The sequence below is a fragment of the Sylvia atricapilla genome, chromosome 1, assembly GCF_009819655.1.
Source record: "Sylvia atricapilla isolate bSylAtr1 chromosome 1, bSylAtr1.pri, whole genome shotgun sequence".
NCBI classification, from domain to species: Eukaryota; Metazoa; Chordata; class Aves; order Passeriformes; family Sylviidae; genus Sylvia; species Sylvia atricapilla.
In genome coordinates this window covers 127594412-127615950 of record NC_089140.1, presented here as the reverse complement: position 1 = coordinate 127615950, position 21539 = coordinate 127594412, and the positions used below count along the sequence as shown (strand labels likewise).

Below are 21539 nucleotides of genomic sequence, written 5' to 3'. Positions count from 1 at the left end.
TGAAACAGGTTCAGTACTTGGTTTCTTTTCCTGCAGGCTTGCTGGAAGCTGAAATTCTGCACTGGACAGGGTAATTCAATACGCTTGGCGTGTAAGAAGTTGCCTCACTGGCACAGACATCTTCTATCTAAAAATGAAGGAAATGCTAGTTCCACCTTTGTCTCCTTCCAGTGTCCTTGCGTCACTGGCACCCCATTGTCTTTTCAAAGTACAAAGAATTATCCCAGGCTTGATTCACTGTGCTTCAATTTGTCGAGGCCAGAGCTCTGCCATGTCCTTGCTCCTTGTAAAAAATAAGCCTCATGAAATCTCTTTTCTGGTCATTATTGCTACTTTATGGAAAGATGCTAGTTTCAGATTTTTTTTACATCTTTTTCAGAAAAGATGTAGACAGATTACAAAAGTTTCATGATATGGCTCCCACTGAAGTCTACTTCTCTGAGAAAGCCATGCCTGGAAAATGGTGGGAAATTGGCCCAGTCATGATTTTCTATTTCTTTTTTACACAGTGAAACACAGAGCCTAATTGTAAGGAAATATTAAAATTTCTTCATTCCTTTTGCAAGTACAATTGGTATTCATGACAGTAGAACTAGTCTAAACATTTTTCACTAATACAAATATTTTGACCCGAAGAGATGAAGAATCAGTTTCTTGTGTCTTTTCTCTTAGCTGCTTCTTTGTTCAGTAGCTAAAAAAATGCAGTCCAACTTGGTGCATCTCTTGAAGAACTTACAGCCAAATGGCAGTGCCAGAAGGAGAGAGGGCTGCACATAACAGGTGGAGAAACAGGAGAATGGAAAGATGGAAGGAATCAGGTGTAAGGTCTCATGATTACTTAATCACTATGTTCACATGTTGTTCCATAATGCATACAAGATTTCAGCCACTCAGTCTAGTGAAATCCCTCTCATGACACATCAGCCTTTAACTGAACATCCCTTCTCATCCTGATGGGTTGTCCATTCCCACTGGCATTTTGCTGTCTTCTGCATTATCCTGCTATTTTTTTTGTGCTTGTGCTACTTGTGAGTCTTAACATACTATTGTCCTACTGTTAGTCATGCCAATCACTTAACACATGGAGATTTCTGGGTTTCCCAGCTGTTTGCATCTCTCATCTTTACTGTACAACCTACTGCATTTGGCAATGTCCTGCCAGCCAGTCATCTTGACCATCAAACCATCATAACTCAGTGTAGTATTTGAAGGATACTGCTGGAAGGAGAAATGCAGTTTCAGTGCTTTCAGAGTACCCAGGTAGCCCTAATGACTAAACCTGTCATCCCAAAAGGGATTTAGTCAATATTAACATCACAGCACTGTGTTTCCTCACTGCAAGAGGAAGATTTTTGTAAAGCTGCTCTGTCCCTTCAACTTGCTGCTTATAAGAGACGAAGTCTCCAAAGCTGGCCTACCAAAAAAAAAGCTCTTGTTCAGTCAGAGCAGACTGTGCTAGTGTCCCTCATGCCTCTGCATTGTTTCTATGCTGTCTCAATATGGATATCTCAATATCTCACTATATCTCAGAAGGAATCTCAGGTAAAGGGTGGTGGCTCTTCAGTGATCGGCTCTGTGCAAAGATGTCTGCAGGTCGGGACTGGGGATGGAACAGTGAAAAACGGGTCCCTTGCATCCCTCACGGTGCCCCAAGTGGTTTTTTTTCTTGTACCGGGATATCCTGAGGTGCGGCAAGCCACGCTCCAAAATTCAGGACCCTCTTCCACACGGAAGCCCCACGGCTAAACTGGGAGGCTGTGCTCGCCCTCTGTCCCCACGTCTCACGGGCATCCCTCCACAGCAAGGGATGCGCAGTAACTCCTGAGCGGGTCGTTCAGCGCTGCTCTCCCTGCTCGGGGCTCCCCGCTCGGCCGGCACACACCTCTCCCACGTCGAGGGGTGTCGTTTCCCGAGGGCTCCGCCGCCGGGAGACCCCTGCCCCCCCGCGCAGGGCGGGGAGGGCGCGCCGGGGCCCGCGGAGAGGGAGGGCAGCGCCGGGGGGAGTGGCCGGGCCGGGCCGGGCCCATAAATAGCCCTCGGCGGGGCGGCGGCGGGAGGAGCCGTCGGAGCCGCCGCTGTGGTTGCCGCCGGCCGCGGCCAGAGCGCAGTCAGGACCGCGGACAGCGCCCCCCCCGCGCCGCCCCGCGCCCACCATGACGGCGGAGACCCACCTGCAGGGCGTGGAGATCTCGGCCGCCCAGTTCTTCGAGATCTGGCACCACTACGACTCCGACGGTGACTCCTTTCCCTCCGGGGCGGCGGGGGCGCGGGGGGCGAGGGGGGCGAGCCCGCGGGAGGCTGGGGGTACAGCTCCGCTGCCCGCCCGGCACCGGCCCGGACCCGGCCCGCCGCCCGCAGCCTCGGGCGCAGCCCCGGAGCCGTCAGGGGCCGGGAGAGGGGCAGGGGGCAGCCCTCGCCGGGCAGGGGGCAGCCCTCGCCGGGCAGGGGGCAGCCCTCGCCGGGCACGGGGCAGCCCTCGCCGGGCACGGGGCAGCCCTCGCCGGGCACGGGGCAGCCCTCGCCGGGCAGGGGGCAGCCCTCGCCGGGCACGGGGCAGCCGGGCCGGAGACGCCCCCGCCGGCGCTGGAGAACGGAGAGTTTGGAGGGAGCGGTGACGGCAGCGGTAACTCTTTCTGTTGTAGGCAATGGGTTCATGGACGGGAAGGAGCTACAAAACTTCATCCAGGAGCTGCAGCAAGCGCGGAAGAAGGCGGGCTTGGTAGGTCAATCTTGCGCCCCACTTTTCCGTCTTCTTCGGGAAAGAAGAGTTTTCTTGAGCAAACTCCAGTGCCCGGTTCCTTCTGTTCTCTCTTGCCGTCACACGGTCCATGTACCTGCCGGGAGAAGGAAAATAGCTTGGTTAGAAACGAGCAGGTTGCAAATCAGATAAATCGTCTGCTTTGGAAAGGTGAAACCAGGGTCCACCTCACTGATGAGCGGCTCCCGCTCCTACCTTGCCAGGCTACAAGCTGATACTTCTGACAGTGCTTAAAAGGAAAGTCAAGAAATGTATGGATGCTGTCTTTTTGTCTTGGATGGGACCTTATCCCATTGCAGTTTATCTTATCTGATCCAGACATGTACTCACTAAAACTGGCGGAGAGAGGGGGGGAAGAGGAAAAAACAAGAAAGAGAGAGAGAAAAAAGAGGAAGAGAAAACCCCATCACTTCAGGGTAGTTGGACTCTTTTAATTTCACACCTAATGGGCAGCACGGGCTGAAATGCGTTTCTGCCCCTTGGTGGTCACTAAATAGATCTGCAGATACTCCTAAACGCTTGCTGCTCTTCACCGGGAGTATGAGTACCAAATCCTGGCTGTTCAAATGGCTCAGAGAGACAGCAAAGTTTTTGACAGTGCTGTCAAAACACTTCTGTGTATGAGTTATCGAAACATTAATTATTCAGTTCCTCCAAACTATACCCGTGCAGGGGGGGGAAGGGAGAAAGAAAGAAATTAAAGATTCCATACAGCCACTTTTAGCATCTAAGCCTATAACTTAATGGAATTGGTATAAATGAATCTATGCTAAAAGACTTCTGAAGGAACAGGAAAAAAAAAATAGTGATGATGTGTCCGGGGAGGAAATAGATTAATACCTCATAATATGAATGCCTCCAAAAGGAGAAATAGCTTTTCAATAATTAACTTTGCTTTGAAAGTTCCTACATATTTTAGACATAAATGCAGAAAAAAATTAATTAATATGAATCTTAATATCTTTTGTGGAAATTTTTATCTGAAAATCTGTCTCCCAGCAATGCCTCTAGGTAGCAGTTAATTCTTATTGGAGACACTAGTGTAGGCTCTCGTTTTCCTGAGCGAAGATCAAACTAAAATTAAAAACAAAATAAAGCAAAATTGAAGTTAAAAAACCCCAAAATGAAACAGAAATTTGGGAAAGGAATGTGGGTTTTTCAGAAGGAAAAAAAATCTAATTTTTTTTCCACAGAAAAGTTTAAACAACTTCAATGCATTTCAAGTACTGCAATAGAACAAATTTCTATGCTAAAGTTCAGGAAACTTAAGTTTGCTTGGTAGAAAAAGGATATCAAAGCCTCTTTATATTTATTATGAATGGTATTGTTAGTAGAAATGCTAATATATTATTGAGTAGTTTAAAAATTAATTAGAAGCTCAAGGAAAAAAAATATTTATAATTTTAAGGTCAGGATCTTTTTTCTCTCTCGGAGCAAGTGTGCATCTCTTAAAAACATAGCCTAATCAAAGCAACACAGAAACCTTTGCAGAATTATTCTTATCTGCTACAAATGTTATAATGCACATGAGGGTTTTTTTTAAAAACTCCTGCTGGTATCTGACGCTGTATTCTCAAAGTGCTCAAATGTTTAAGTTTTTCTGTCCCATTTCTTCGATTCAAACCCAGCTTTGGAGTGTTCTGCTGAAAAGAGCAATCTACTGTAACAAAACCAAATTCAGCTCTGGAGTACAGCTATATGTCATCTTAGGTTTCAAATCTTACCTGATTCTTGCATTTGAAGGCTCATTTGCTAAACAAGCATCTCATTAGTTCATTTCTTGTCTCACGGGATACTAATTCAGGATCTTTGAATATCTGTTCTTTTGCCAGAAGGGACACATTGAGAAACTAGTGTAGGTTATATGTCATTTCCTTGTCTGTCCTTCTTTTAACACCCCAAAGCTTCTTTGTCATCATTAACTTCTGCATTTCAGGTCACTCTTCTGCTCACTATTTTTGAAATATTCAATTATGCATTCTTCATAGCTGGATTTTACATCAGTCATGCCACATGCATTAAAGAATCACGTTGATGCTGTCATTGAATAGGATGGTTTAATATTTCCCAATATTCTTCCCAACTACAGAACTGTTCTAATTATGTTCTGATGCTAATCCTTGTATTAATCCACACAGTGAGCCTGTACTTTCACAGCCGTTTTTTCTCAGACAGAGAGGTAGCAGCAGCTTGATTCATGCTAGCCCCTTGAAAGGGGGAATGTCTGCTCAGAAGTTTTAGTGCTTGGGCTTAGTAACATCAAGCCTTTTTTCTTTCACATGTTATGGTAGATACTGAATTGATCTGGTATAACTTCAACCATGTTAAAAGAACTGGTTTTTAAAGATACAAGCTAAGAAAGTGTATAAAACATAGCTTCTGTTTATTCTGAGCCACATTTCTGCAATACATTCTCTATTTGGATGTGCCAATTGCCAAAAGAAACTCGGGGATGTAAGTGACCAACACAGAGGTTGATAAAGTGTAAATAGGTGAATCTTGCCTGAGCTATTCCAGTTCTGTTTCTTACCTTCCCTGCCTGTATAGATAATCACAATATTTGTCCTCAGAAGTATGCGATTTATGAGTTCAATTATGTGTTTCTGTAGTGCAAACTATCCTTACACTTTCAAATCTTATAAAAAAAGCTAATTTTTTCCTCTTGTTGGAGAAGTATCTTCTCTGAGGTATCTGACTGAGGTGCAAAGGGCTACTTTCTTCATTTCAGAAACTGAGCACTGCATCTGTATCAGGTTTAGGACTAGACTTGGTTAAATTTAGACAAGTTTTTTTTACCAAAAATATTTTTTTACTAACATAGCTCCAATAACTCTTAAAGCAGCTCATGAGCAGGTGAAGTGAACACCAAAAGACTCACCATAATTTCTAAATAATGAACCATAGGATAAGTTTCCTTTTTTGTTTAACCTGTAATCAACTGTGCCTGCTTCAATGGCTGGACACTGGCACTGCAGAGCTGCTATTAGAAAGATTAGTAAAATATTTAACCAGGACTAATTAAAATCCGAGTGTCTAATTCTCCATTCTATCTGCTAAGCAAACTTGTCCCCACTTTGGGATCATTAAATGAAAGGTGACTTTGAAGTCCATTATATTAATAACCACATCTCTAATTAAAGCCATGGCAAATTACTAACCTGCTATGGATGACTTTGACAGAAATAGGATACTAGGCCGTGACTGTATCAGCTACAAGGAACTGACATTTTAGTTAGCTTTGGCAGGTGAAATTTGGGACAAGCTACAGCGGACTTTGTACAGCTGGGAGTCCCTGTATCTCCAGTGAGAAAATCATTTAGGTCCTATATAATCAGATCTATTATAACAACTAAACCTTTAATTTCCAAAGTCTGATCTATAATTTCATCTATAACTGTAGAATTGCCAATTGTTTCAATATAACTGTAACCCTATTCATGCTGAATGGTTTCATGAGCTACCACCTCTAAGAAATACAATGGAAATTAAAAGCTTAATCAGTATTGAAGACTGATGGCATCTCATATTAAAGAAAGGCAGGTCAAGTTGAAGTGTGAAATCAAATATTTAGATATTTACCTCAAGGCTGGCACTTTTTGCCGTAGCCTAGAATGAGAATAGTCTTTAGAGACTAGATGTATAGCAGGGACCATAATTTATATAGATAAAAATGATGGCTTTATTTTGTCAGATTTAATGTACTGCTTAAAGTATTTTCCTGCCTAAATCTCCATTTCTACATTTAAGCAGTGACATTTTTACTCTGTTTCCATGATAACCAAATACTAAACAGTGAAAAATATAATATTGTGATGAGATCTTTTAAGACTAAAATAGCATCTATTGTTCAGGAAAAATCCACTCAAAGACGTGGAAAGACTATTTTGGTGATCAGATGTATCATACTGAAAATTTTTGTGTATTTTGAAAGATTCTGCACTGCCTTTAAGTTACTAATTTAAAAATGAAAACTGAGAAAAGGAAGTAATAATTGCCTATGAACTTCACTGTCACCATCTTAAACAAAAGAACTCTTAGACACGTCTTCCAACACTATCTTTACGATTTTTTCATTCTGTAAACTAAAATAGCATTCTAAGTATTTAGATGCCAATCATTCACTCTGGCTATAATTCCCTAGGAAGTAACATTTATCAGAATGACGTTATTTATGACAAAAAACAATGCTCATTTTCATTTACACTGGGCGAGTGTAGCTGCAACGTGAGAGTGCTTCATTAAATGTGGTAAAATATTTGGCAAATAATAGATTACTCTAGTATGTTTACATATGTTTCTTGTATTTTAAAATAATAATTCTATCTTTGTAACTTTGTAGGATTTAACACCTGAAATGAAAGCTTTTGTGGACCAATACGGGAAGTCTACTGATGGCAAAATAGGTATCGTTGAGGTAAGAGTTACTTACTTTAGTAATATTCTGAAGAAAGAATGTTACTTTCTTTAAGTAACATTACTTGAAGAAAGTACATTCAGCACAGAACAATGCGAGCATAATATACCAATACTTTGGACTTTTAGATACACAAAATATTTCTTCCTCTCCTTTAAGATCTTTGTTTTTTCTTTTCACTAAGGAAAAATTTCTATTAACAAGTAATGTATTCCTTACCATATTCCATACATTTCACCACAAGTCATTTGACTTTTCTCTCTATTTAATGCAAATAAGCATCGACAGCAATTCAAGTTTTCTACAAAGAAGAAAAAAATCTATTTTAGAAATTTAAATTAAAAATGTAATTTGATGAAAATAACGTTATGTAGTGCTATCTGTGATTTTGAATTCATGCTCTGTCACTGTTCCTAATAGTGATGATAACATCAGAGTGAACTTAATTGGCCAGTCATTGCATGTAGTCTATTCTGAAAAACCCCAAATAAGGTAAGCAGCATGTTAATCATGACTAAGGAAGAATTTCTCAGGATTTCCTTTTTTGAACTTTAACAGAACTGCAGGCTGAAAATTCTCACATTCCTTACTCACATTTTCTGAAAAAGGGGAATATAACCAGCTTCTCCTCGTACAGCTGCTCAACAATTGTATGACTTAGACACTTGCTAGGAAGGGAGAAACCATTGTGTTTTCTCTGAATTTCACTCTTTAGCGCTGCAAGCCAAAAAGGAGAGTTTGTTATAGGGTTAGAGTTTGAGAGAGTAACTTCTCTGAGTTTAAATAAATTACTCATTTGTGTCACTCTGAGTGCAGTGAGACTGCAGTTTTATTATTAAATGATATTATATTTTTTTTCCAGATAATAAGAAATATGACCTAGAGAGCTAATTAAGTAAAAAGTTGGAAACAAGCCAGGCCTGCAAAATTTCTACAGTGACCAGCTTTGGGTCAGCATCTAATTTTAAAACAGAGGACAGAATAAAATCTGTAGAAGTCAATAAAAAGTATCACTGCTGATACAACAGATAATTTCAAGATACCTTTTCTGCTCTGTCATGTCTGACTTTTATATACTTGTTTAAAGGCATATGTAATTATTGGCTAAACTACCAGAGAAATATGAACAATTTGTTTCACTTGCAGCCACAATTGATTTTTAAAAGTGCATCTTTTAACACTGCCTAATATTGATCAAATAGCTTTACATCTAGAGGGAAGTAGTGTTTATTTGATATAACAATTTTTTTGTTTTGGACTAAAAATGCTAATTTATTTGTTATGGAAGAATTTTATTTAAATTAGTCTTTTTTATATCTGTATAGTAAGCACTGTTGCAAGAAGAATGTGTGAACAGTGCCTGAAAAAGATTTGTTCTTCTTCACTTAGGAAAGATAACTGGAAGTTTTACCTTTCAAATTCTATTTCTGATTCTGATATTGACTTAATGAGGGAAGATGAGCAAATCCAATAGGGTCTAATATGGCTCACCACCCCCAGTGAAGTGCCAAGCATGCTCAGCATCCACGGAAGCGACTGAATAGCGATAGTATGGAGTTCAGTGGCTGAAGGGACTTTCTCCCTTTATATAGCAGTTTCCAAACCCAATAGCTATATTTTGTTTCCCTTACATCAGCATGAAGCTTGATTTGGAAACTGCTGATGGGACTCATGAAATGTGTGGTACGTGCAGAGCAGTATGATATTAAAGTTGGTATTTGGACTCGATTCTCCCTTCTTATACATAAAAAAATAATCCAGTTATTCCAGATTGTTCTCATTTACATAGTACATTAAATAGTTTTTCTGAAAAATTGTGTGAGCACTGTTTAAGAAAGCTTACATAAAGCCTTTCAGACTCCCAGCCCTCAAAATTATCACCCAGCATTTGATGAAGAATGTGCCAGCCAATAATGAGTTTTCAGGAAAGGTCTGTTGACTGAGATAAAGAGGAAGCCTGGGTGGCTTCACAGGGGAAGAAGTGGATTTTCAGCTCAGATTAAGTGTTGATTCTGTCTTTGCAAGCACACTGCAGTTAGTTCGCCGGCTGTTACCCAGTGTCCTCCAGCTAAAGGCAGAGCCTGACCTGCCCACTCTCTTGCCATTGTGTAAGAGACCTCTAACTCACCCTTTGTACTCATTGAGATCAATTCTTTACTAAAATGTGGCTGTGAAACCCAAGGTTTCAAAACCCAGAACTGCAGCAATTTTACATTCAAATTATTTGAAGATTACTGCTGCCATAAAATCGACTACTTATTAGCCTAAAATATTCTTTGTACTCCCGTGCTCTATTATGGAATTTTAAAAAGCAAATTCATTCTATCAGGTGAAAGGAATTTTAAATAGAATTAAATATCAATGGAATTTACTTAAAGAACAATGTCTGGAAAATAGTTCTGATATTGTTTTGGGTACTGAGAGTATATTTTCTGCTAGCCTGCAGCTGACCAGAGAGGACTCAAACCAGTCTTAGGCTTTGTAATTGTCGTCTATTATTTGTGATCCAGAGATAACAAATCTACTCCATAAAGGCAGCAAAGCTCAAGGCTCACTAAAATACTATTGCTGCCATACACAGACTTGCAGTGGTCTGCACTCTTACTAAAATATGCTCACAAAGTCCCTCTATGCTTATCTCCACAAAGAAATGATCACTTAAAATAACACCAGGTTTCCATCTTTCTTCTTCGTAGTGATATAAAACTGGGACTGGGAAGTTGAACCAGTTTCCACACAATCTACTCATCCCTTTAGTACTGCACAGTTTTCCACAAAAAGCAATTTAATGCTTTCCCCTGAGACTTACAAAGGGTGAGAGGTATAGCTTAAAATTAGGTAATTTTCTTCTAGAGGTAATATATTCTGTGCCTCAAATACAGTTTGGAACTGCTAATAAGCTGTTAATGATCCTATGGACAGTTACTATTTTATGGTGCCCTTGCAAAATTGACAGGAATTAGCTATGTCATTGAACGACATCTTATTTATATTTCCACACAAGCAAATCCTTTTCCATTGTTATAATTAATCACTTCTCCCAAACTATCTTGTTTTATTCTAAATAGTTCAATAGTTCTTCCATTCAGCATTTGCTGTTAAATAGGAGTGTACACTAAAAATCAAAGCTTTTCTGTCATGAGACAAAAAAAAAAATTTTTATAAATCAGGACTAAGTTACACACATTTAGCTATTGTGTACAATAAATATCAACTTACCTATACGTGTATATGCTATTTATAATGGAGTAGGTTTTGAAAGCTGCTGACAAAAATGCATTTCTTAGGTTGATTTTGATTTCATGTTCAGCCTAGCAAAAGCACTCAGAAGGCTCTGATGGGCCTGACAGCCTGTCATCAGCTGCGCCAGTTCTGTAAGGAGTGTGCTCTGATGTGCCTTTTCAGCTGCACCAACACGAAAAGAATTTAACTGATTCCTTGCATATATGATTTTAGAGAAACAAGAGCTATGTCTCCATAACTTTGTTGTGTCTATGGGGTGAGAGCTGAAGTCGCTTATGGCTCTGCTGGTTCCCAATAAAAAAGCCTCAGCAATTAGGCAATAGCACTGAAATAGGCAGAACAAAAGATTCGAGGGTGTGAAACGAAGGCAGAAAAACAAAAAATTTGAATCAAAATTTTAAGATGGAACTCCAGAAAGTCTGCAGATGTCATTTCACATAAAAGAATGCAGCTAAGAAATCTTTCTCCATTTTCTCCATAGTAAGCACAGCTGGTCTATTCTTCAAGTAAAAAGTTTTGTTTTTTTTTTAATCAAAACATATTTCATACATTTTGAGGACAGAAAAAAAAAATTGGGCTTTTGTTAAAAACAAATCATGATTTTACATGAAATGATACAGCATACTTTCCATCTTCTACATTTGTCACTTGCCAAAATTGAGTTATAGTAAATGAACATTTTCAATAATCCGTACAATAATGTCTGATTTTAAAAAAGCCTTTTGTAGAGAAAATGCATTGGAGGAACCATCCCTGGTTTTGCAGGGCTAAAAGCCCTCTTGATTTCTGTCTGGTATTTATAGCTCTTTTTGAACACATCTCTGTGACTGACAAATGAGAATTGCCATCCCTTATCCTCCTCATTTTCTTTTTTTTTTTTTTCCTCCTGGCTTTTCCTTATATTTAACCATTTATGTTACACACATGTTCTTAATGTCAGTGTTCCTTTCTTTTTTGCTCTTCCTTGGTATCTGAGTAGTCTGTATTTCGCAGTTTCCTAATTCATGGTCCTTCACACTTACCCTCTGTGAATCCTTGTGTTATGCTTTCCCTTCATGCTGATTTGATGGATACAGATACTAATTCTGCATGGGTGAGTTTTTCCCCCTTTTCCCAGCTACCCTTTTGGTAAAGTGCTACCTCACTCCCTTCTCTCAGACCTCAAGTTCTGTTTGACCTTGATGACTATGACAAAGCTGCAAGCCAGAAGCCTTTCAGAGGCATCTTCCAAACACATCAGCTAGGAGGATGAAGCTTCCAAGTGGGCCACAATACGGCAGTGGAGTATGAGCACAAACAATTTCATACACTTTTAAAAATCTTCATGCTCTATTACAGGCTTAGCTGGCTTAATGAAGAGCCAAAATGTAATCTTTCTTAAATTCTGTTACAGCTTGCTCAGGTATTGCCAACGGAAGAGAATTTCCTGTTGTTCTTCAGATGCCAGCAGCTAAAGTCAAGTGAAGATTTCATGCAGGTATAGTAAGAAAAGTTGTCTGTTGTAAAACTATTGAAAACTGTTTGCCATAAACACATCATTAAAGCATTCACATTCTGATTGCAGACATGGAGGAAATATGACAGCGACCACAGTGGCTTCATTGATTCTGAGGAACTTAAGGTAAATTAGTATCTATGAGTGTGCACAACATGAGAACAGGTTTTGGATTACAGCCTGTGCTGCTATCTCTTTCTTCAGATACTCACTGTGAATGTTTTTGCATTTCAAACATGACAAAAAATGCAATACAATTAGCTGATGTTTTTATTGCCAGTAAATTATTTAAAGTGAAACTCTAATCGGATCAATGTTTTTTTAAGCCATGTTTTAATTCAGATCAGTGTTGGTATCAAATGACTAAGGGTACCAGGTAGCTTAGAAGTAAGAAAGATTAAGAAAGCAACATGAGTCTCTGACAGCTATGTTGGTTATTTTTTAGGTCTCTTAAGGAAAAGAGCAGCTTTTTTGTGTTTTTTTCTTAAGAGCACCACTAGTATTTATCACTACGCTGCGGGACAGTTGATGCTGTCTCAAGTACTATGTAACCCTACAATTTCCTTACTGTAATACTGTTAGACTAACACAAATGGAATTGTGCAGCTTCTGCTTGGTTAACCCAGTAGGATTTTGGTATCAGCTTTAATATGCACAAATAAGAGCAAAATCGGGGTTATCCCACTAGCCATCTCAGCCTTGCACAGTTCAGAAATCTTGAAACAAGAGCAATTTTATTTGCTTAGTCATAGAACCAGCATCATGGAATCACAGGCTGGTTGTTTGGAACCTCTTTGACCAGGAGGTCATCTGGTCCAACCCCTGTGCTCAAGCAAGACCACCCAGAGCCAGTTGGCCAGGACCTTGTTCAGATGGCCTTTGCATGTCTCCAAGAATGAAGACTCCACAGCCTCCATGGGCAACCTGTGCCAGTGCTGTGTCATCCTTGCAGTGCAAATGTATTTCCTGATGCTCAGAGGGAACATTTTCTGTTTCAGTATGTGACCACTGCCTCTGGTCCTGTCAAGTAGCCTAGCTCCATCCTCTTTGCATCTTCCCTTGAAGTATTTATATACTTTGATGATGTTCTCCTGAAGCTCCTCTTCTCCAAGCTTAAATGTCCCAATTCTCTCTGCCTTTCTTCATAGAAGAGATGCTCATACACAACAGCTTTCTGAGTAGAAAGGTGCCATTTTCCATGGTTCAACTGCATTTGATTCATTATTGTAGCTTTACATTCAAAGGAATCAAAGCAATTCATAGCAAGAGAAAGATCTAGCAATGTTTATCCATCTAATTTGGACTATTTTGTCTATATGTGGTATAAAGAAGAGTGATGTAAGTTTTAAATAAAGCACCAGGAGGTCAAACTGTTCAAAATCTTTACTGTTCTTGTGCTCAGAAAAAGAATTAATGACAGAAAATATTTTTTCCTTTTCCCTTTTTTTTTTTAGTTTGATATCTGTGTGACATTTGCTGAGGATCTAAGCTTAGGGTAACTCTCAGGCAGACAAGCCCATTCTTCTGCTGACTGGTTGCACCAGGTCGATGTATTTAAAGTTGGTAGGATCAGAAAAAGGTAGCACTTGAGAACTCTCCAGCTGTTAGATGATGCCTGCTGACTGCTATATTTTAAAATAGATTTTGAAAGGCAGGGCTGATTGAGGACCAGTTGAAGAATGAAGATGTTTTAACTAAATCTCTAATGGTTCATCTCTCTTGTGCTGTGAGGTTTCATTTGGCCTCAGAGAAAGAGGCCATTTTAACACTGAAAATAAGACATAAATGTCCAGTTTTATTTTTAGATCAGAATTTATTGGCAAGCCCAAACATTTTAAAGTATTTTCTATGGGAGGAGTACACCCACTTACAACTTTGTAAGTGAAATTTAAGCTGGAAATCAGGAAAACTTTCTAACAATAGTGATGGCAGTAGAATATGTTGTCTAAGGGGGAGGCAGACTCTTCATCACGGCCTGTATTTAGGAAAGGTTTGGCAGTAGCTCAGATCAGAGAGTAATTCAGGAAGTTTAGATTGATAGAATCCTTTCTTGAGACGTGGACTGAATACCCTTTTAATTTCCCTTCCATTTCTATTTTCCATTGAAGCACACGAGATTAAACATGCTTCTGTAACATCCATTCACAACAATTCAGTTGTGTTCTTCATTATACAAGCTACCAGGAAGGGGCTCCAGCATGGGGTGGGCCAGGCTAAAAGAACTATAATGGGGTTTAGTCATACAACTATGGTTGACATGGTTGCACTCAGGTTCAGGAATACAAGGATATTTTCTTATAAGCTCTCCCATTTTCTATCTTGAAACGTGGCTAAAACTTGCACAAAAATAATGACATTCCAACTGATGACAGGAATTAGGTGCTTCACTGGGTCTTGTAACGACCTTGCTTTACAATTTGGTGTCTTTCTTTTTTTGATGTCATGGATCTAGTGCAGAAATATAAAACACTGAATAGGTGGAAACCATCTTATTTTTAAAAGTAAAAATGTCTGGTGTTTCAAGTCATGTGACATCAAATTCTCATTTAAAAATGCAATTAAATTGGCTGCACATGTTTAAAACACAAGGTAGGAAGAAGAAATAGTCACTTCTAGCATCAGGTACTGCCATAGGCAAGGACAAAACTTGATTAATCATTGATTCTTTCTGTAAAATTGTTCCAAAGTTGCAAGAAGTGATTATGCATACAAGTTTTCAAGGAGACCCAAGGTTAATTAGTTTAGTTCACTGCCAGAGCTGATTAAGAAGCAGTATACTTGAAAGCCAAACTTCTTTTCCAAATTCACAATACAACAAATAGCATACCATGCAGGAAGTTTTATTAGTTACTTTTTCCAAATAAAACGCAATATACTTGAATGTAGCAAAAGAAACATATATTCTTAGCTGTTAATAACTATTTTTTCCTCTTTATTTGGAACTTCAGTAGTAAATACTATGGTGGAAGTAAAATAATATTTTCTATTACTTTAATCTGAAGTTAGCAAGTCAAACGTTTAATTCTGTAGATAAAAATTCACCTATTACTCTTTTTATTTTAACAGAGCTTCTTGAAAGATTTATTACAGAAAGCAAATAAGCAGATTGAAGACTCAAAGCTAACGGAATACACAGAAATAATGGTAAGTTTATTTACAGGCATAATGGGCTAATCCAAACTCTGCTTATCTTTAGCCACTGGAAGGCTCCAAATGACTTTGAGATCCACCAGGTTCCAGTCAGATAAGCCACTGTAAGAGAGAGACAACTGTGGCACCTGGGCTTCCAAGTATTTCTGCAGCCTCAGAGCATTGATGGGCAGTTCTCAGTACTGCTTAAAAAGAAAAGCCCAGGAATATTTACCCTTCTTGGTATTTATATAATATCATGCCATGCCATAGTTATTTTCCCTGTTTTGCTTCCTTGTGCCTCTAATTGGAAAACCAAAGTCATCACATTTCATGGGAGCAAAATTGTTCTTGTCATAATTATATTATTATGTTTAGATCAAATTAATTCGGTGTTACTTTCTATGTTTTGCCTTCTTACAGTGCTGTGGTGTCTGTCTCTTGTCTTAAAAGCCATCATTGCATGGTGGCTTCCTTAGATTTACAAACATCTCATGCTTTTCCTCTCCCCTTGCTTCAAGAAAGATAAATCGATGTTTTAGATAAACACTGTAGCAAAACTATTGCTTCCCTGGCCTTAAATCAGCCCATCCTTGAAACAATCCATCCATCCCATTTCTGTGGTACTCCATGGTAAGGACCAGAACTGGCTTCTGCATGGGCTTTTCGAAAAAAAAAAAAGACAGAAGTTTGGTCTTCAGGAAGAGTATATCTCTACATTTTTTGTTTTACCAGCTTGTTTTCATCCTAAAATACTTCTAACAATCAAAAATATACTAGGTAGATGTACTAGCCATCAAACTGGCTTAAGAGTGACTGAACAAATCTTACGTTTCTCCTGGAAAAATCTGCTGGTTCATTGTACCAGTATAAACCATTTACATAGAATTGTCACTGTTCATTCACTGCTGAAGATAACGTTTTCATTCAGGGAAATTTTTGACCTCCATCCTAAAGTGTGCTATAAGTTCTGGCCTCTACAGAGACACACATTGACAAATAATTTAGTTATAAGAGAAGAAACAATAAGCCCAGTTCTCCAATCATCTCCTCAGAAAACAGAAAGATAATAAAAAATACACAGTCCTGAGCAGCTGCTGGCAGCTAGAGCCAGCCACTAACAATTCATCAAAATACAAAATAAGTTCACAGCTGCCACTGCTTACCTCCCCCCAAATGCTAATCTGTTTTCCTGGGGAATGCAGGCAAGGCAGATGCTTTTATATAAAGGAAGGAAGTGTTAAAAGGAATCATGGTGTTGTGTGAAAATAAACATTTCTAGAATTGGCCACTTTTTTTTTTCTGTTATCTTTTGTCATCTATTGTGTATTAATAAAGTGAAATTAGGTCTTTTTCATTGCATTACATCAGTCCCCTCTTTAAAAGGATATATGTTTATGTATCTGTGTCAGTACAGGATGTTGCTTTTCCTCTTTTCTAAATTGCATCTAAAATTCCTGAGATTGCAGGTGATGGATGCAATGTGGGTGATGGTGCTTTCAATACAATGTTTTGTACTCTGCTGCTTTTGCAACTCTTTTATATAGCAAGTGCAATATAATGTTTGAAAGTACAAAAATGGGACTACACAGACATAAATACTGGAAGAGAAAGTCCTATGCAGGAGCAGTATCTTCATCTATTTCTAACAGCTATTATAAGCTGTTTGTGCCTCTTAGGTAACTGGAGCTCATCCTTTCAAGGCCTCAAAGGAAAACACTTTAATAGTAGAGATATTAAAAATTATTAGAAATATTAATAATTTATTTTGTGAAATTATATTAACATAGTTATTGCTATATTTTAATTATGCTTTTTTGGAGAGATTTATTTTCCCATTTTCATACCATCAAGAAAATATGATCATCTGTAGCATTTGTTCACTTTTTTTTTTTTTTAAATATATCACGATAACAAAATATTGGCTTTACTTATATACTTAAATCTATTCAATTGAAATGTCTATTGTTTTCTGTCTAGGGAATTGAATTCCTTGGATTCTATTGCACTTAGCCCACCAAGTTTTCATCATTATGAATAGAGAATAATGATTCTATTACCCAATCATGAGACATGAAGTCAAAAGCAAAATGTTACCACATCAACACTCCTGTCATTTACAGATAATTACATGGACATTTCTCATACAGGACATTAATTCATCAGTATTGGCAGGTTAGGACCTACTTTACCACAGGTTAATCAGAATTGCTCGTCTAGTTTCTTATCAGTATTTTGCAGTAAAATTAGTTACTATAAATTACGTAGTACTTAAAATAAACGTATTACACAGCAAATGTGACCTGGTGACATCATTTCAGGACAAAGTTAATTGGATTTAAGTTTTCCAAAGAACTGTTTTCTTCATTAGGTTGATTAATTTTGAATAGCATTGTAAATTTATATATTCTTTCAGCTCAGGATGTTTGATGCAAACAATGATGGAAAGCTGGAGCTCACTGAACTGGCCAGGTATGTCTTCTGTTTCTTTTCACAACAAATATTATATAAAAAGTGCTGTGATAGGAACAGTTAAATATTTTGACCTTTGTTTTTTTCTCTCCAAAGACTACTCCCTGTACAGGAAAATTTTCTTATTAAATTTCAGGTATGAATATTCACATTCTTCAAGTAACATGTTACCATCACACATAACTGGTGTCATTAATGGGTTTGTTTTCCTTTTGGCATTTAGGGTGTCAAAATGTGTGCAAAAGAATTCAATAATGCCTTTGAGATGTATGATCAAGTAAGTCTTTAAAAAATGTTTTTTATAAATGGTGCAGTTCACTGGCACTTATTTTCTGAATTTGTGGAAAACTAGCCATAACCCTCTGTAATTAAAAATAAATATTTAAATTTATCTTTAATGGCATTTTTCAGGATGGCAATGGCTATATAGATGAAAATGAACTTGATGCCCTACTGAAGGATCTCTGTGAGAAGAACAAAAAGGTAATCCTAGAGGGCTTCTTTCCCCTTAGAGATTAGATTTAATTTGGATTTTAAGGACACTTTAATCCACCCTAATAAGATAAATATAGAGCTTCTAAGTCATAATTCCTGAAGTCAAAGTACAACTAAAAATTGTGGTGGAAATAATAGCAGTGTAAATCCTGAACCAGGGGAGTTGTGATTACACAGTTACACAGTCTAGAGCTTGCTTGCTTCTGAGACACCAGCTAGCAGCAAGCTAACATATGGCTATCATATGGATAATATACAATTATATAAATACATTTTAGTGTGTTGCTGTCAGACAGGCTGAGAATCCCTGGGATTTTTTCTCATTTCTTGCCATTGGAAGTAAACTTGTTCATGCTGATAACTAAACAAGATTATAAAGCATTATCTGTTCTTTAAATAGGAATTAGACATTACCAACCTTGCAACCTACAAGAAAAGCATCATGGCCTTGTCTGATGGAGGAAAACTTTACCGAGCAGAATTGGCTCTTATTCTCTGTGCTGAGGAAAACTAGAGCTCTTCTATCATGTCCACTTAACTAGTGATGTACTCTACACAATAACAGTGCACTATAAGGGAGTAGGCTGTATTTTTAAACTGCATATAGAAAATTAGCCAGGATGTGTGGCACATTCCTTTCAGTTTGTTTCTATACTGTTTGTAATGTACAGTTTTTGTAACAATAAGATTGATAAAGAGAATGTCAGTGTTCGGGCCAGTCTGTATATTCAAAAAGAAACTAAATATGTCAGAGTTGGTTTTGGTTGGGTTTTTTGGTTTCATAAACACAGCTGGAGAAAAAAATTAAACCTGCTGACATTGCTGTGGTCATCATATCCTTTGACACTTGCAACATTTCTTGTAAAACTACATAAAAAAGATCTACACATATCTTTCCCATAACAAATAAATGTGGTGTTTTAAAATATAAGACAATTCAGATTGAATATGATCTAGGTATGAAATAGGAGAGACATTGGTATGTCTGATTTCAAAAATTTAAAAAGGCACTAAGAAATATTTTCAGTTTTCAAACCACCCACTTACAGGTCTGTACTCTCTGCAGTCTTAAAATTGCTCTTCTCATTACAATTCATAGCATATAGACAAAGCATTTATCTGGAATAGATCTCCATGCAGTAGTTGATAAAAATATAGTGTTCTCAATCTAGCTGTTTTACTGAATTTAAACATAGGCACTTCAGAAATAAATGCCTTTAATCTGTCTTGAAATCCTGGCTAAATGGCAGGTAGTATAGTTAATACACAGATTAACATATATTCTAAGTGTACCTTTCATGACTATTGCTGTGTCAGAGAATATGACAATCCATTTTCTAAACTATTTTCACATTTTGCAGGTTATAATTATTCTAGTAAATTGCTGTTTTTACATCATATTCTGTGTAATCTATAATTAAATTTAATATCCTAAGATTATTGGTGTCTAGTTTGTGTATCTCCTGCATTCTTGTATCTGTACCATGTAAAGGACAAACTGACTATTTTAAAAAATGTGCCTCCTTGGATCTTACACTGAATTACTAGTCTGTCTCACTAGCATTAAAATTTGACATTAAATGAAGAAAAAAATAGTACAGATTTTATAACGATTTAGTAATTTAGTTTATATGGTGGGCTCTGCTTTTTATTATATTAGAGATGTATTTTTTAAATGGGAACTATACTATGAAGCAGCCCTATCTTCTTGCATCCTTGGGGTTTTTTGGCCTGGTTCCCTTTTTATTTTAAACCAATTTTATGCCAGACAACTTCATGAATGTCCAGGCCACTGCTCCCAGTAAGTACTGGAGAAGGAAGGAAATTGGGCTGTGTATAAAGCCAATAAACCTATGCTGCCTCCATGTACAACTGTTTTGGAAGCAATTCCAGGTTAACAGGTTAGCTATATACAACTTCTCAGATGCATTTCTTTGTCTTACTTAACAAATGGAAGCAAATGAATTTTATTTGAAATGTGTCTCAAAGAATGAGGCTCAATCCTTCAAGACTATGGTCAATGAACTCCCACTGAAATGAATCCTTGAATTCCTCAGGTGAACTCAAGCAACTAAACACCATTTCAGGAATGGCCTAATGGCCTTGGGCTCTCTCCAGGCTGAGCCTCAGAAAGTTAAAGGGTAGGTGGTGCTGGATAGGGTCTTGTTGGGAAAAAAAACAAAAGCGAAAACTAAAATTAGTTTAAGCCAGCTCATTCTCACTGTTTTGCGCCCACTCCATGCACAGTGATTTAACGTCTTACCTGCTTGTCTCCTCTTTTCTCTATGCAATGTGAAATACAATTGTGTACATTAAGTGAAGGAACAGTGGATCTGCCTTTCAGTACAATAAATGATTGATATTGTTCATATTGTGCACTTGAAACCCTGGATTTTGCCTTATTTTAACATTTTAAAAGTGTAAAGAAAAAACCCCCAGACCTTGCATGTAAAAATATGTTTGCTACATCATTACAGTGACAGATAAAGCTTTTGAAACGTTTTGACAGAGTCACCTCAGAAACTGAAATCTGTCTTCCTGAACATAAGTAAAGGTTACTGTCACAGATATGTTCTGAAGCCACGCGTGTGCTACTGCTGCTGCCCACCAGTGGGCTCTGCTGCAGGGCACAACACAGAGAGCAGGTCTCAGTCACCCACAGGCAGGCTGTTTTCCTTCCAGTTATTTCTCTTAAATAAAACTTGGATTAAAGGACAGCAATTTAAAACCCCAGTTCTGGCAAAGGTGCCTACTGTCAGTGCAAGGTAAATTGTGACAAGTATGGGTCCTTCAAAACTGCTGTAAAACCTCCAGGTTTTAAACTCTAAATCACTTCTGGGCAGACTGATTTTTAAATGTCAGGGTTGGGGCAGAGCAAGGCATAATAAGAAGAGAGGTGATGATAGGGGAGATTTCTTCTTTCTTCTGGTAGACATCTGGTGACCAAAGAAAAGCATGCATGAAGATTAATAACATGATGCAGTGCAGGTGCCATATTGCAGCTAACCACAGAAAATGAGACAGAGCGACTTTGGATCCCCATTACTGAAGCTACTAACCATTTTGCTGCCTATAAATACATAGTTTATTAAAATAAGGAAGAAAAGAAGCACTCAAGCTAACAAATACCAAACCCTATTGTCCTACAAATTACAAGTATGCCGTAAAATATTTTAGCCCCTTCTAGTTCAAATGTGTACAGATTAAAACTTAACATGGCACTAGGTATTAAAATCAAAGAAGGTGATCTAGAAATTGTAAAGCACAAACAGCAAAGGGAAAGAATAATAGCAATAGTAACTATGAGGCCCTTCATAAACCCTTGGCATTATAAATGCAGACAAAAGTATATTTCTAACAGAAGTAAACCTTAATAGTAGCAGGTCAGGCAGAGTGACTGTCTGCTTCCACCTGGGCCCACACCACTGTCCATCTGTGTCCATCACTAACACTGCCCAGCTGACCAGTATGGAGAATACCATGTGAATTTTCACTAACAACTTAATCAGGACTGAACACAGCCCTTGAAACAA

At 38.2% G+C, this 21539-nt stretch overlaps 1 protein-coding gene across 1 annotated transcript; it reads left to right on the top strand.

The window, feature by feature from the left end:
- Positions 1–2064: 2064 nt before the first annotated feature.
- On the top strand, positions 2065–19443 carry CALB1 (calbindin 1). Its single transcript, XM_066333192.1, has 11 exons — positions 2065–2235; positions 2643–2719; positions 7098–7172; positions 11809–11892; positions 11980–12036; positions 14977–15054; positions 17456–17511; positions 17608–17647; positions 17735–17788; positions 17923–17994; positions 18407–19443. Exons 1-11 carry the CDS (start codon positions 2154–2156, stop codon positions 18518–18520), a joined length of 789 nt encoding a protein of 262 aa, XP_066189289.1. The 5' UTR covers positions 2065–2153; the 3' UTR covers positions 18521–19443.
- Positions 19444–21539: the final 2096 nt, after the last annotated feature.